This window comes from Adiantum capillus-veneris, chromosome 7 (assembly GCF_014529385.1).
Source record: "Adiantum capillus-veneris isolate H3 chromosome 7, ASM1452938v2, whole genome shotgun sequence".
Lineage (NCBI taxonomy): Eukaryota > Viridiplantae > Streptophyta > Polypodiopsida > Polypodiales > Pteridaceae > Adiantum > Adiantum capillus-veneris.
This window is the reverse complement of record NC_140937.1, coordinates 14165821-14181589: the sequence shown is the minus strand read 5'-3', so window position 1 is coordinate 14181589 and position 15769 is coordinate 14165821. Positions and strand designations below refer to the sequence as shown.

The window sequence follows — 15769 nt, the reverse complement described above, 5'->3', positions numbered from 1 at the left end:
GCTACTTAAGGACCTCTCTTCTTAAGCAGGAAAAGAGAAAACAAATGCTCTGATACCAATGTAATGGAAATGGCATATGAACTTTGAGAGTAACAGAATTAGGAAATTAGATAAAGCACTTTTGTGAGATTACTTTATGAGCATAGTGGGTGAACTTAATTGATGGTAGCAACATAAACTTGGTACTTAGTTAACTTAGCATGAACAATACTTTTGCAAGGTAGAGAGTTTAGAGAACATGACAATAGTTGAGGACCGGGGAGGCATTTGTATTATAGTTTCTTCCATCAAGAGAGACTTGGTACAATACAATCTTTGTGTTCCTTGTGACCTAGGTGATGCAATGAAGATAGAAAGCTTCATGCATCACAAACATAACATAAAATTTATAGAAAGCATTAACTATCCCAAGCCTCAATCCCACGGCCTCAATCACTTTCGAAGGTGAAAAGAGCTAGCGGGGAATGAGGGTAGGAAAGAGGAAGAAGAAACATTCCAAAGGGGAAAGAAATAGTTCCTCACTTATCATCACTCTTCTTTCTAGCATACATAATAGCATAGTAATGAAGATGGAGAAGATGGAAAGATTAAGCATCGAAGTATGGCTCTTGGTTGGATTTGCATTCCATAGCCAAGAGTGTTGGTGTAGGCTCTCACTTCTCACAAGCTTGGAGAAGGAGGTGGAGTTTCTCAACTTTCACCAAGTGAGAATGAATCCACAAAATGAGAGTGTGTATGGTGTATATCTCCCTAGCACCCTCCTTGCTTGCTTGGGGCGAGTTGTAACTTTTCCACATGCTGCAAGCTCATTGGACCCCTCTTTAGCCCAACCAATAGCATTCAAGCAGACCATGTGGTTAAGCATAGGGAGAGTCTGACATGTGTCCCATGTGCCCTTTGAAAAAGGGGTGCCCTTTGGGTCAGTGGATGGTAAGTCAAAGATTCCCCTAACTTTGGGACTATCATGCATAGGAAGCTTCTCAAGCACCTTCGTCATTAAGTTTGTAGGGTCTCTTTTTGACTCAAGCACCTTACCCCCCATGTATGGGAAGCTTCTCAAGCACCTTCCTCATTAAGTTTGTAGGGTCTCTTTTTGACTCAAGCACCTTACCCCCCATTAAGTATGACAAGCACCTCAAGTACCTTAGTCATCACACATGACAAGTTAGTCATCAAGCACAACAAGCACCTCAAGCTTAGGTCGGGTTCCCACCTCAAGCTCAACCCTAGCTTGCCTAAGGTAAAAGGACTTTTAACACTAACCATTGGAGGTATTTAATGAAGCTAACCCTAAGGTCTTTTAAGCTCCATTAGATGCACTTTGCTCTTTGATAGACTACCTCCTTTTGGACCCTTATTGAGATGTAACCATCTCTCCTCTTGGTCCCCTGCTGAGGTAAGTCTAAAAGCACTTATTGCACATTGCTCTTTGATAGACCTTCTCTCCTTTTGGTCCCGTGTTGAGATAGGTTTAGAAGCACATGTCTCTATTCTAACTCTTGTTCTCGTTTATTCTCCCACATTAAATGATCAATTTAATATGAGAAAATCATTTGGTAAAGTTAGATATCCTTTTTACCCTTCGACATCATTCCAAGATGGATGACTAATCCATTTGGTGCTTGGGAGACATAGCTGCCACAAGCATGTCTGCTCTTTAGTCCATATCAGATAGGTCTAGAAGTACATGTCTTTATTCTAACTCTTGTTCCCGTTTATTCTCCCACATTAAATGATCAGTTTAATATGAGAAAATCATTTGGTAAAGTTAGTATTTATATTTTATGACATTACCTCTCTCTTGAAATCATAGTCGTCCTCGACTATGAGGTAGAGAAGATAAAGCCTAGTCATTAGTCCATGTCACTTAGCGGGTAGAGGATCCCTTTTTACCCTTCGACATCATTCCAAGATGGATGACTAATCCATTAGGTGCTTGGGAGACATACCTGCCGCAAGCATGTCTGCTCTTTAGTCCATATCATACTTTCAAAGCAGAGTGACAAGTTCTACTTGGTGTTTGGGAGACGTCGTCACCACAAACATGATTCTAAGCATGCAAACTACTTAAATTTGTGCACAATAAAAAGAGAACTAGTCTTATAAGACAAAAACATTTTTCATTTAAGATGCATTTTCATATGCTTACTGTAGGGCAACATTGTAAGCATTGACAAGGTTCATAGTATCCTTAAGCTAGGTTCCTTGCATCCATTTAGCATCTTTAAAAGGATAATTCTTTGACTTAATAAGATATCGTCAAATAATCTTACCGTTTCTTAATACCTTGTCTTCATGTCATAGGATGGACTCAGATTGAAGTACTTGATCTAAGATTTTTGGAGGGTCTGCAACTATTGCTTCTTTTGATGGAGCTCCTTTGTAAGGCTTACATAGGCTCTCATGGAAAACATGGTGCATGAGCCAATGGTTGGGGCAACTTTAACTGATAAGCCAGCTCATTGATTGGCTTAAGAATTTAAAAAGGAACATAGTATCTATTTGCTAGATTAGCATAATACTCTTGGTGGCCCATAGGATTCTTGCCCGTAGTATGCCTTGAACGAACCTTGAGAAACTTTAGCAAGACCCAATCATTTTCCTTAAAGGCTAAGGCTCTTCTGTGCTTATTAGTAGCAACCCTTTTTGCCTTTCCTGTGAGATGGATATAACCCCTTTAATCTTTGGAAAAGATTCTTGTAGGTCTCAGCTATATTCATCAGCAGCGAAGATCTTCCCATGTACTTTAAGTAGTAAGGGTCTTTTGGATCTTCCTTCTTTAACCTCAAAAGGTACTTTCCCCATAGAAGTATGTACAATATCATTGTACGCATACTCTATAAGAGGTACATACTTCTATCATTGAGAACATTGATCTACTTCCATGACATAGGCTTTTAGTATATCAAGAATTGTTAGGTTAGTGATTTCACTTTGGTCATCCATTTGTGGATGATAGGCCAAAAAGAGAAATTTAATCTACTTCCTAGATTCTCAAAGAGACCCTTCTAGAAATTACCGGTCATTCTAGGATCTTTGTCCGACACTATGGGTGTTGGAAATCCATGATGCTTGAAAATTTGAGATTTAAAGACGGTTGGCATTTGATGTGCCTTAATAGTCTTTTTAACAGTCATAGAGTGTGTTTTCTTGTTAAGCCTTTTGACTGAAACAATCCAAGTTGCTTCCCTCGATCAAATTTCAACTTTTGGTATACCACGCATTTTGAAACATACTCTTGTATGTTTACTTTTCATGGTAGACCAAGAGAAATACATTTCTACTCCTCGAAGAGTAGACTATGGAATCCCTCTTTGCCCCGCATAGGGAGAAGTATGGGATTCATACATGACTTTCGTATTGTTTGGGTGATTAGCACATAGCCTATTGCCGTTTGAAAGATAACCATCCTTCAAGGTGAATGGTTCTTTTTTTCTTCCCTAATGCAAAGGCTGTAATTACGTACTTAAAGTCTCGGTCAATAGCATACTCATCTATCATAAAAGATAGATCATTGTTGCTATAGACACCACATTTAACCTTGGTCGTTGTGAAAGTGCATTGACCACTTGATTGTGCTTGCCGACAATGTGAGCAATATGGAATTTAAATTGCAAAAGAAAGTTTTCCCACCTCATTTGTTTGTCGGAGAGCTTGGTTTGCGTCATGAAGTTCTTGAGGCTTTGTGATCCATTCGTAGGATGAATGGAGCCCCCAAGAGATAGTGTTTCCACGTGTTTAGGGCGTATAGAATAGCTAGTAACTCTTTTTTATATTTGCCCAATACTCACTAATCGAAGTTGAGTCTTTGACTCTCATATGCTATGGCATGCGCTTCTTGAAGCAAAATAGCTCCAAGGCAATTACCACAAGCGTCACATTGGACCTCAAATGGCTTTGAGAGATCTAGTAATGTGAGCACACGTTGAGAGATAAGATTCTCCTTAAGCTTCTTGCACTTTTGCAGTCCATGAATACTTAACGTTCTTTTGTGTTCAGTCATGTAATGGGATTTCTATTAGCGATAATTTTTTTTAATGAAGCATCTATAGTATGTACACATACCTATGAAGCTTCGTACCTCGTGTAGATTCCTTGGATTAGGCCATCCTTTTATTATCTATAACTTTGTTGGATCCATACGGGTGCCATCTCTAGAGATAATGTGACCTAAATATTGAATCTCTTGTACGAAAAATTCACTTTTCTTTATCAATGAAAAGCTTATCCTCTCTCACAACTTGAAAGATTACCTGGAGGTGTCGCTTGTACTCCTCAAGAGAATTTGAATGGCCTGAAGATTTTTGTCCATCATGAGTTTGAATGCGTCTGGAGCATTTGTTAGGCCAAAACTTGTAAATTATCAAATAGATCTTCTATCCGTGGCACGGGAAATCTATTTTTGATAGTAACCTTATTTAGTACACTATAATTGACACACATGGGATATCTGTCGTCTTTCTTTTGTGCTAAAAGCAATGGTGAACAAAGTGGAGAGGAGCTAGACCTCACCATCCCTTTTTCCACCAATTCATGCACTTGCATCATGATCTCGTCTTGTTGAGCTTGTGAAACTCGACAAGGAGGCTTGTTAGGCAGTGAGCTTCCTGGTAGGAGCTCAATTGCATGGTCATCATCCCTCATTTTAGAGGTAGCTCACTAGGGATGTCATCATTGAAAACATCTTGGGATCCATTCAGGAAATTAGACAACTCTAATTCCTCTTGATTCCCTTTATTGCAAGGATATGGTGTTTCGATAATCATTAGCATCTATGTACATGCTCTCTTCCCTGTAGGTGAAGTAGATTCTCCTTTCAGGGAACTTCATGTTGGAAGCCGTGCGGTTAAACCATGGTGCCCCAACAATAACATTCTCATGTTTGAGAGGGAAGATGAAGAAATCCTTTTTTTCCACATAGCTTTGGACATGAAGCCTTAATTTTCCAATGAAAGCAGTAACTAAGACGTCTTGTCCCTTGATAGCTCCATTGGCTTTCAATGCATCTCCTATCTTGTGGGCTTGTATGCCTAGCTTAGTGGTCAACTCCGTGGATATGAAGTTGTGAGTTGAACTAGGGTCAAACAAAATAAAGTCATCATGCTCTTGCATCTTTCCCCAAGCATAGGAAAGGAGAAATCTTTGGCAATGAGCATCCTCTTTTGGAGCTTCAAACATAAAGACTCTAGAAGTCTCATTACGGGCAATTCTCTTGGGGTAAGGACGATAACCATGCCTTGCTCCCCACGCTTAAAAACATTTGTGGTTCTTCCTAAAAGCTTCTAGCTCTTTAGGAGAGAGTTTATATTTACCTTTGTAAACTCCCTTCTCCTTGGATCAATTGTTGTTGTTGTTGGAATAGCCTTGGTAAGAATTTTGGGCATTGGTTTTTCTCTTGGCATCACTTTTGTCTTTATTTTCCATGGATTGCCAACGTGCGCCCTTCAACTTCGTGTGTGAAGGAGCTCCGGACGCCCAATCCGATGTTGCGAAGTCTAATTGGCTGCTTTTTTTGTCCTCTACTCACGTCCAGATGTTTGTGAAGCCACTCTTAGTTTGGACTTCTCTCATCCATAGGACACAAACAATCTACTCACTTTTGTTCTCGCTCTCATGTATCACATGAAAACCCATTTATTAGTTTTTTGGCCTGCCCAAAGGGCAAAGGCTATAGAGATTACTTCTCTTTTTACTGATTAAAATAGGAAAAAGGTTGAGTTGTATTTTTAAGCATTTTTTTGACATGTCCAAAATATTGATTGGTTGAAATAAGATAGTGGGTACTCATTGAAATGAATTGTGTAAATCTAATGATGGACATGTCTTGGGTTTTGAAATATGAAACGAACTCTCATATATCAAGGAAAAGATTTTGGGTTGCCCAATGCCTTTGGAAGCATGAAACGTTGACAGCCTTACAAGTTAAATGATAAAGCCTTAGAGGCTCCACAAATCCAAAGAGTCACCTTTTAATTTTGAAATTTGTGTTACCCACCTTTTCATTTTGAGAATTTGGTTCACCCCTTGAAACTTGAAACTTGAGGTAATAAACTAAAGTTGTCATTTTTGTTAGTTAAAACTTTATGGAAGGAATTTATCATTTAGGGCTTTAACCTTTAAAGATTTTTTATTTTTTTATAAAAGATTTTAAAGCTAAGTTTAGAACTTAAAGATGTAGAACTTTTAAAGTAAGATCTCCGATGATCCAATGAGGACCTAGAGTTTTTTTTTTTATTAGAAGGTAAAATTTTGAATTAAAGAAAGTGAAATGTTACATGGATCCACAAGTAGGGGGAGGGTCACCCCGAGACGCTAGAGTTTTAGGACTTAGAACTTTAAAGCTTTTTAGTGGGATTTACAACTTAGGGATCTACAGTTTTAAATTTGTAAAAAGAGCTCTAGAGCTTAAAAATGTAGAGTTTTTAAAGTGGGGTGTAGAGCATAGGGATCTAAAGCTTAGGGTGTAGAGCTTAAGGGTGCTTTTTTAATTCAATTCTATGTGCACACTTATGTTTTTTTTATAAAAAGCTTGGATGTAGTGATTTTAAAGTGGGATCTACCCTCATATCAAAGCCTAAAATTGACGCCTACTTTTTTTGTCAAGGGCTATTTTGCCTATCAAAACAATCTCAAAATTGCTTGTCATTTTTTGTATTTATATCTTTAAGTTAACGTTATATATGGCCAATTATGTAAGTTGATTGCATTACACAAAGCATATGAAAAGGGGCTTGAAAAATTGGATGTCAAACAGAATTTTTTATCATGCCTGGCATGCCTTGTGATTTTATCACTTGTTTGAGTAGTGTTTTTGGTAGTAGTGTTCTACTCATAGAGGTTGATCTTTGTTGTTTGGACTGGTCTACCCCTAGTGGTGATATAAATTGTCATTCCTGGTCCATTTTTATGCAGGTTAAGATAAAGAGTTTTCCATTTTCCTGAGCGGGGACTCACAACCATGGCTAGCTCCTTGCGAGATCTCGAGCTTCTCATGGATTACAACACAAAGCTTGTCTCTTCTGCGGCCTCCCCTGTAGCAGCAGCTCACATTTCTTCATCTCTACCAATTGCTTCAACAGAAACGGAAGCACAAGGACTGGAAGAGCAGGCTCTGGCGTTACAGAATCATCGCCAGCACGCAGTATCTTTTCACCATCGCCCTTCCCTGCTTGCCTCCCTTTCCCTTGCCTTTGGTCCCGTCCTCTCCTTCAACCCTTGCCTCTCCAAATCGAGAGTTTTGGCTGCAAATTCAATAGCTTCTTCTGGAGCGAAGCTTCTCTCACAAAAGAAATGTATTAGCCCTACCCCTGTGATGCCAGCAATATCTGCGGCAACAACGTATCTGGATATGGAAGGGGCAGGTTCGAGTTCGGTTTCTGTGGGGAGCAAGAAGAAGTTCTTTTCTGCATTTCCTGATTATCTGCATCTTCCCGACAGAAACAATAGCTATGGAAACCCCAATGGTGGTGGTGCAATGCGCAAGGCATCCATTGTCTGGTTCCGTAGTGATCTTCGCTGTCATGACAATGAAGCACTTGCCACAGCTTCCAAAGAGTCTGTTTCTCTCCTGCCTGTGTATGTTTTTGATCCCCGGGAATTTGGCAAGTCTTCTTCTGGTTTTGACAAGACAGGTCCCTACAGGGCAAGGTTCCTTTTGCAATGTGTGTCTGATTTGAGAGAAAAGATTAAGGAACTAGGCTCTGACCTAGTTGTACGAATAGGCAAGCCTGAGGAGGTTCTTTTAAGCTTAGCTAAGGCTATTGGGGCAGATGCATTGTATGCTCACTTGGATGTTTCATATGAGGGGTTGCAATCAGAGAAGAAGGTACGAGCCGCTCTCCAAGAAGAAGGTGTGGAGACAAAATACATGTGGGGTAACACATTGTTCCATGTGGATGACCTTCCATTCAAGGTTGAGAATTTACCTGACACATATAGTGCATTTCATGAGAAAGTAAGCAAGATAAGTGTACGTGAGACCATTGAGACCCCCAAACAGCTTAAGGGTTTTCCCATTAGAGGATCCATCAAGCCTGGGGATATGCCAACATTGGAAGAGCTTGGCGTCAAATCACTTTCATCACCACGCAAGGTACATTCAAGCGCTTCTGCGATATCATATTGTTGATAAAGCTGAAGTCCTTAAGTGACTATCCATTTGTGTTTTGGTTACAATCACAATGTTATGGTAGAACAATCATTGTTGCATGCAAGTACACATGGAAGCATATTCTGAGGAGGAAAATTTCGTGAAATCTTCCTTTCTTTGACTAGGTTCGTAGGTAAGGCTTGTGCTTGTTAACGTGTATTGTAGCCTTTATTTCTCGCTGCATGCAGTCTTAATAGCTTGCCTGTTTTGCACCTCTGACAGTTTCTTCACTTTTAGTTACAATGTAAACTATGGCCATCTTGGTATGTGAGCCACGGATAAGGTTTTGCTTTCTTTGAAAGCACTTGGAGAAGTAAATATTGGGCTCCTTTGTTAAAGACCTATTCCCGAGTTATATCCAGAAAAGCAGGAAATGAACTTACCTGAGTGGATTTGCTGCTCTGCTGTGAAATGTATTTTGCAAAGATTTAAGTAAGACTTTAGATTGCTACTATTGAGTACAGTAGGCAGCCGTTTCTTTTTAAATATGTAAGTAGACCTGAGCGTGAGAGGATGACCTCTTATAGCTGCCAGTGCTCTACATTATTTTTGAAAGCTTGCAAGAATTTCTTGAGTGTTTTCTTTTTTGGGCAGGGAACATCAATAGCCACCCCATTGATTGGTGGGGAGAAAGAAGCTCTGAAGAGACTTGAGAGGCTTGTAGCAGATTATGCTGGACTATCAAGCAACAAGGCCAACACTAAAGCTAGTCTTCATGGCTCAAATTTCTCCTCAAAAATTTCACCTTGGCTCTCGTTGGGGTGCCTTTCCCCTCGTCATGCTCTAGAAGGGTTCAGAAGCCAAGGGAACAGGTATTTGTGATGTTTTTATTGAAAAGCCGTTGTTTTAGTTTCTTAGATTCGAGTTGGGCTGAAAGGTTGCATTTTCTCAAGAGCCTGCAATATATTTGAGACAATACATTTTCATGTGTGCTGACTAACAAATTGAGAAAGAAAAAAGAAAGAAAGGTCTATTAATTAGAGATTGAAGTCGACCTATAGGACAAATAAATACATTCATTTTGTACATTCTACTTTGAATGTGCCATGTGTGGCACATAAATAAAAGAACTAGAGTGCCATGATTATTTCGTAGAGAACGGTTTGATTCAAGTCACATTCACGAAGTAAGTCACCATCGAATATGCTCTAATGGAAGGGTAGTAACTGAGAAATGAGCAGATGTTTGTAGCAATAAATTTTTTATAAACATGGGTTAAGAAGATTATGATGGATGCATCACGTGCTTGCATGCTTGTGCCCCACAAAAGGAAAAAAAACAATATGTAACTATGGTGGGGAGATAGCACTGTCCCCTCTAAGTTATTATAAACCGTAGGGAATGTGCCCTTCCTCTGTATACTTGTTTTAACTTTTTTCCTCCAGTGTTGAAGAGTGGTTACGATATGCTACTCCTTTAGTTTTGAATTTGCTTCTCCTCTAATATAGGAGGGCCACTTTTTTTTGGAATTGCAAGGCATCGAGAAGAATTTAGTACCTTCAAGTTTTCAAAAATAGTGGTGCATGATGGTCCTGTTGCAAGATGTTACGACCCACAAGCACTAATCACCAGTAGGTTCTTCTGGTCTTGCTCCCTCTTCATCAATCATCTTGACTGCCTAAAAATCCATCATGCTTGACTGCCTAAAAATCCACATCGGCTCTTGTGCTGGATGAAGATGATTGGATAGTGGAATGATGAACAATCATAAGTTCCTTGCATTGCCCAGCATTGGGAAGGCCATCCACCTGTGCAAATTCTGCTTCTTGACAACTCTATTACTCCTAGTTTTGATTTGGTTGTGTACAAGAGTTTTTTTGTATCCATGTGCAAACATGACCACTTGATGCATGCTTGTCACTTTGTTATGTCCACGTGCGCCTTCTGTTTTTGATTGTCAAGGAGACGGCTAAGATTAGCTCTCCCTTTTTACATGTGATCATTATTCTCTATGTGAGCCCTTTGATCACCATGCCGGTGGATACAATCCCTTCCATATTCATTGTCTCTGTCATGGTGTCTTTGTCTATCATAGAGGCCCCTTTGCATTTGCAGAAAATAGCCGAGTGCTTCCTTGTTACAGCCATCCATGTTGGGCATATCTAGCAATTGGTGCATTCTAAGAAAACATCCTAAACGGAAAGCTATTAAAAGCTTTTTGTGTAGCTTTTCTCATGTCGATCACGTTCAAGTAGAGGTCTTAACTTTGCATCCACTGAAAACAGCCAAGTGTTTTCTTGTTACAGCCATGTTGGGCATATCGCACGATTAGGGCATATCAAGCACGATGTCCTAGACGGAAAGCTCATTAAAAGCTTTTTGTGCTTTCACGAGGACTTCACATTTGGCGTGCACATTGACCAAAGCATTGCCAAGTACGACATGTTTCTCCGATAGCACTTGACTTGCTCCGGTCTTTTAGCATATCGATCGTACTTGTCCCCCAATCATCATGCTATGTGCGACCAAGGCATTGCCAAGCATGACATGTTTCTCCAATATCCCTCGACTAGCTCAAGTCTTTGTACTCCAACAGCCCTTGACTAGCTCCGATCTCTACGTGCATCATCGTCATCGCTGCCGGCCTATCGATTGTGCCTATCCACTAGCCCTTGTCTAGCTCCGGTCTCTTCGTTCATTATCATCGCCAATGCTAAGATATCGATCGTACTTGTCCTTGTGATCATCATGCTCACTGCGACCAAACCATTGCCAAGCACGACATGTTTCTGCACATACATATAAGGGAATTGCACACTGAGGTAATCAAGGACGTATTGTGGGCTATTGCAATTTTTGATCTATTGGCTAGCCCCAAAGACGAACTAGATAGGAAATGGTTTGCTAGAAATGGACCACCCAAAGGCAGGTTTTATGGAGAAGGGAGCACCTTTGTCACGATTGTGACTATGTTACAGTATTACATCTACTCCTAGTTGTAGATACGCAAAGTACCATGCCAAGGAGAACCCCTACGCTTGGATGGTCACGACCCTTCGCTAAAGAGGCGTATCTCTTCGCCAAAGGCCACACTCCTTCGACGATTGGTCACACCCCTTCAACTCTTTGTCCAATGGTTGTAGCTCTTCGTCTGTCTTTACGTCTAAAGTCGCGTCTCTTCATCATAAGACGTGTCTTTTCATTCGTGTCTCTTCGTCTCCTATATAAGGAGCCTATTGTACTCAGTTTTAAAGCAATCATTCAAGCAATCAAACACACATTCAATCTCTTGAGTCTCAGTTGGATCTTAAGTATGAAGTTTTAAGTCTTAATTATAGGATTAGCACCACTAATCCTCACAGTGGCATCAGAGCAAATTTTTTTCCCGGGACCTGAAGGTATTGAGCCTCTCACCCTCGCCGCTACCCTCTACCCCCTTCTCGGAAATGTATGGAAGCAGAAGAAAGGTAGTACACACATGCATATGAGCATACGAGGTAACTTGGATTTTTCTGTTCTAATTCTATTAATAGAAACAGAACACGGATGTGTGTGCACAACGTACCCTGATAATCCCTGCACAGCGTACCGGAAGAGTTGCATGCACCCGTTCATCTGGTGGCACCTCTTTGGCTATAGTGCTCGCACCGTTCCCAGTGAAAAGGCACTCACTCGACAACCCTTGATCCTTGTCGCACCCCTCTTGGCTTGTTGCACCTCTTTTGCACACAGAAATCCCAAACAATGGAACCCTTTTTGCTGAAGTGCTTGTTCGAAATACTTCTTCGCTGGCGTTTGTTCGTAACACATCTGTAGCGCCCAATTATTAAACCCAGCAGCGCACTATACTTAAAAAAATCACGTCACACCAATGCTGGACAATTTGTTTTGGCCAATGTCACGTGACACATCCAACCCTATGTGTCCGTGGACAAGCTACAACATAACAGGGTTCAGTTAGTCCAGTTAGTCTAGATTCAGAAGTGATCTGGCACTTTTGTGAGTCTATTCGTAGATCGTGCATGCCCAGTCACTTAGCATAGATGCATATCCTCTGGTTGCACACAGCATGATCATCAGTATTCCCTTCAGAATTCATCAGATTCAGTTAGGGAAATTTTCCAGTGCATTTAGCCTATTTTCCCTATTTTTGACATTTTTCACTTATTATTTTTAAGTGACTTTCCAACAAAAGTAGGTAGGGCAATTTTGCTAAGTTAATATATAAGCAAACCCAAGTTAGCGCTAAATGGCGGAAGAGGCAGCAGGAGCTCCACCGCTCAACAGGCAACTTCTCAAGCAAGAACCCCTTGGGGGCGATTCCCTCAAGCAAGATCCCCCATTGTCCTAGCTTTTTCCATCAACATCAGCTTGGCGTTTTCCTCAGCAATCCCATCGCCAAGAAGACCTCAGCACTAGCGTTTTGCATCATCAACCACCGCGGCAGAAGCTTCTACAGCTAGCGTTTTTGAAGAAGCTGCACACCTAGCGTTTTTGAGAATCATCAACGTTTGCAGATCTCAGCCCCTTGCAGATTCCAGCCTTGGCGATTCTAAGCAAAGAAGGACCAACAAGAACCAGCCCTAAAAAGGTAGCAGATTCAGCCCCAGAAAGACCTCAGTTTTCAGCCTTGAAGATCCTCAGTTTTCAGCCCTAAACCTGCAGATTTTCAGCGTCAAAGACCCATAGAAAACAGCCCCAAAAACAGCGTTTTTGGCTCAGTCGCAGATTTCAGCCCATAGCGTTTTTGGACAGCAGATAAAAGATTGCAGATTTCAGCCCTTAGGTCGACTTCGTCATCACCGTCGTCATCGTCGACATAGCCTAGACTTGCATCAGTCTCATGCATTCCATTTGTACCAGATTGTGCAATCATAAGTAGACCACTCTCGCCGACGAGAGTGGGGCCTTCGGAGGAGGGTTTTACAACGTCTCTGGTGTCGTATCTCTCTTCTCTCTCTATCTCTCAGTCTCATACACTTGCACGCACAGTGTCCATTCACTTTGTTTGTGATCATAGCATTCTCTCATTAAGAACGGAAGGCTCTACCTTCCATAAGAACGAAAAGGAACCTTGAGCACAGTTCGGAGCACTCATCTTGAGCAAAGCGCAAACAATCATTCCGCTTCACCTACATTGGTATCAGAGCTTTGGCTGTGTTCTGTATCACTCAAGAAAGAACCAAAAGAACCATATAATTTTTTTTGCTTGTTGAGGTCGCACGAACTCAAGTTCGCTTGGGCGTGTCGATTCCTAATTGTGTTTTTTGAAGAGTGACAGGAATCCCATGAAAGAAGGGCTTGTCTAGCCTCCCCTTGTGTGTCTTTTCGCTCATTGAGAGCGGACCGTGCACTTAGCGGCCGGCCAATTGACGTGAGGTGGGAAAAAGCAACCTTGGTGTGAGCGCAAGGCCGCCAAGGGGTGCGCCCGTAGAAAGGAGTAGAACTCGGGTGAAGGGAAGATCCTTCTCAAACGCGATTTGCGAGCGAAAGAAGAACCTCAAGAATCGCAAGAACCTCAGGAACTCAAGAACCCCAAGAACCAAGACCCCCAAGAACCCAAGTTCCTCGTGAACTTAAGAACCCAAGACCACAAGAACCCACGACTTCAGTGGATGGTCATCACTCGAAGCGGAATGGATACTTCGCTTGGAGGTGATGAGCATGAGAGAGGCGAAGAAGAATTTTCCCCACTAGGAGGTTTTTCCGACCCTCCCCCTTCCCCATCTACGCCAAGGATTGCACTAACTCCTATGGAGGCTTTGAAGCATTTGTTTCTGGAAAGAAAGTTAGAACGCGAAGAAAGAGAAGCAGAAAGAAAGGCCTACAAAGAAGAGATGGCAGCCATAGATCGTGAATACGAAGAAAGCATGGCAGCCATAGAGCGTAAGTACGACTTGGAAGACAAAGAAAGACAAGCCAAATTGGATCGCGAGATCAAAGAAAGTCAAGCAGAATTTGATCGCGAGAACAAAGCCATCAAAGAAAAGAGCGATAAACACATGAAAGAATTCTTGCGACTCTATTCTCAAGTTCAGGCACAAATGCAAGAGATTTGGGGAAAAGAGACTCTCTTAGTCTCTTCTTCTCCAACGCATGATACACAGGATTTGCATGATTGTGTGAAGCATGATGATGATTTGAATGACAATGATAAGCATGATGATTTGGATGCCAATGATTTGCATAATGATTTGGATGACAATGACAAGCATGATCAAGATGTGATTTCTCACAAGCATGATGATTTGCATGAAGATGATGTGATTGTTAACAAGGATGATGTGTTAGTTGATGCTTTTTCTAGCGAAGCTAACCTCGTTGTAGATTTGATCAATCACGAAGAACCGATCTTGGCTCTCGAGTCGAGGTCTAAAGAACCCTTTTAGAAAGAACCCCTTCATGAAGAAGCGATCTTGGCTCTTGAGCCTCGGTCTCAAGAACCCTCATAGGAAGTATTATGTGTTCGCATGATTGATACACACGTTGTAACAGACTTGGACACCCCAAGTCAAGAATCAACCGCGACAGCACCAAATAACCACTTCAAAACAATTCACAGATCACAATAGATTTGCACTGGCCCGGCGGAGTTCCGTGCCTAGAGATATTGGCCCCAAAGACTGGCGCCCCTTTCGGTATTTCTTTTTGTATTAATCAATCATCAAAGTACAAGAGAGCGGTTAGGGTTTCACTCTCAGACTCTGCGTCCAGATGCTCTGAGAAGTGAGGCCCTCACCACTAATTTAAAGGTTACAAGGGATGCCCAAAAGAGAGCCCCAAAAGCTTGAAAGCAAAAGCAGATTCTCTCTCTCTCAATGAGAGTCAGTAAAAAGCAAGTTCTCTTTATCTCTTTCTTTCTCCCAAATCAAAGCGAAAAGTTGAGATTTGCGTCGCTCAAAATTTAAAAAATAAAAAATAAAAAAAAATCCGCCTCCGCGATTTCCGGAAATTAGGGTTTCTAGCAGAAATTAGGGTTTGCAGGAATTTTAGGGTTTTTGGCAGAAATTAGGGTTTCTGCTGTCCGCCACGTCATCACTTTGTGACATACCCCCCTCTTGAAAGCATTGTAATCGACCACGATTACGCCAGCAAAACCGACAAAAGCCATAAACCGTCTTAGCAGACACTGACTGTTAGTACCTACGTACTAGGAACACACATCTAGCACATGTACAAAATCGACAGTCACATCACACGACATCACAGGACATCACATGACATTCAACATTCATTCGGATCTTAGACCATGATTTATCGGCAATGTAGCTAGCAATCTAGGTCCAATCGGGACCTCATCGATGTCCGATTGACTAACCCCTATTGCAACCATGTCTATTCGAGATCAAGTAGACCAAAATGCTGCAGTCATTTCGTCTATCAGTTCCTGCACTCACAAGAAGTCAAGAACAAATCAGTATCATAATCAGGAATTCCATTTCATAAAGTCATCGAGCACAATACTGTCAGCTCTCAGTATCCCTGAAGCTCAAAGAGACATCAGTGACTTTAGTATCAAAATCGAGGCATCTGTTGACAAAGGAGTGGAGTAACTCCCCTCTTGTGCATCCCACTGCACCAGATCTCCGGCCAAGCTGAATTTTGGGTTCCATTTGGAGTAGACTATGCTAAACCAAAGCATCGAGGTAAAGTTTCACAATCCGAGGAGTATTTGCTAGG

General features: G+C 41.4%; 1 protein-coding gene across 2 annotated transcripts in view; it reads left to right on the top strand.

Annotated features, from left to right (window-relative positions):
• The first annotated feature begins 6885 nt into the window (after positions 1 to 6885).
• The window catches only part of LOC147453465 (blue-light photoreceptor PHR2-like), a 40316-nt gene continuing 31432 nt past the window's right edge, over positions 6886 to 15769 (top strand). Inside the window, exons 1-2 of one of the 2 annotated variants that reach the window (XM_086515649.1) lie at positions 6886 to 8092; positions 8744 to 8961. In XM_086515649.1, the coding sequence (XP_086371775.1) occupies positions 6959 to 8092; positions 8744 to 8961 (1352 nt within the window). In that variant the 5' untranslated portion in view covers positions 6886 to 6958. The remainder of the gene's footprint in view (positions 8093 to 8743; positions 8962 to 15769) is intronic. The other variant, XM_086515650.1, reaches the window with a different exon arrangement.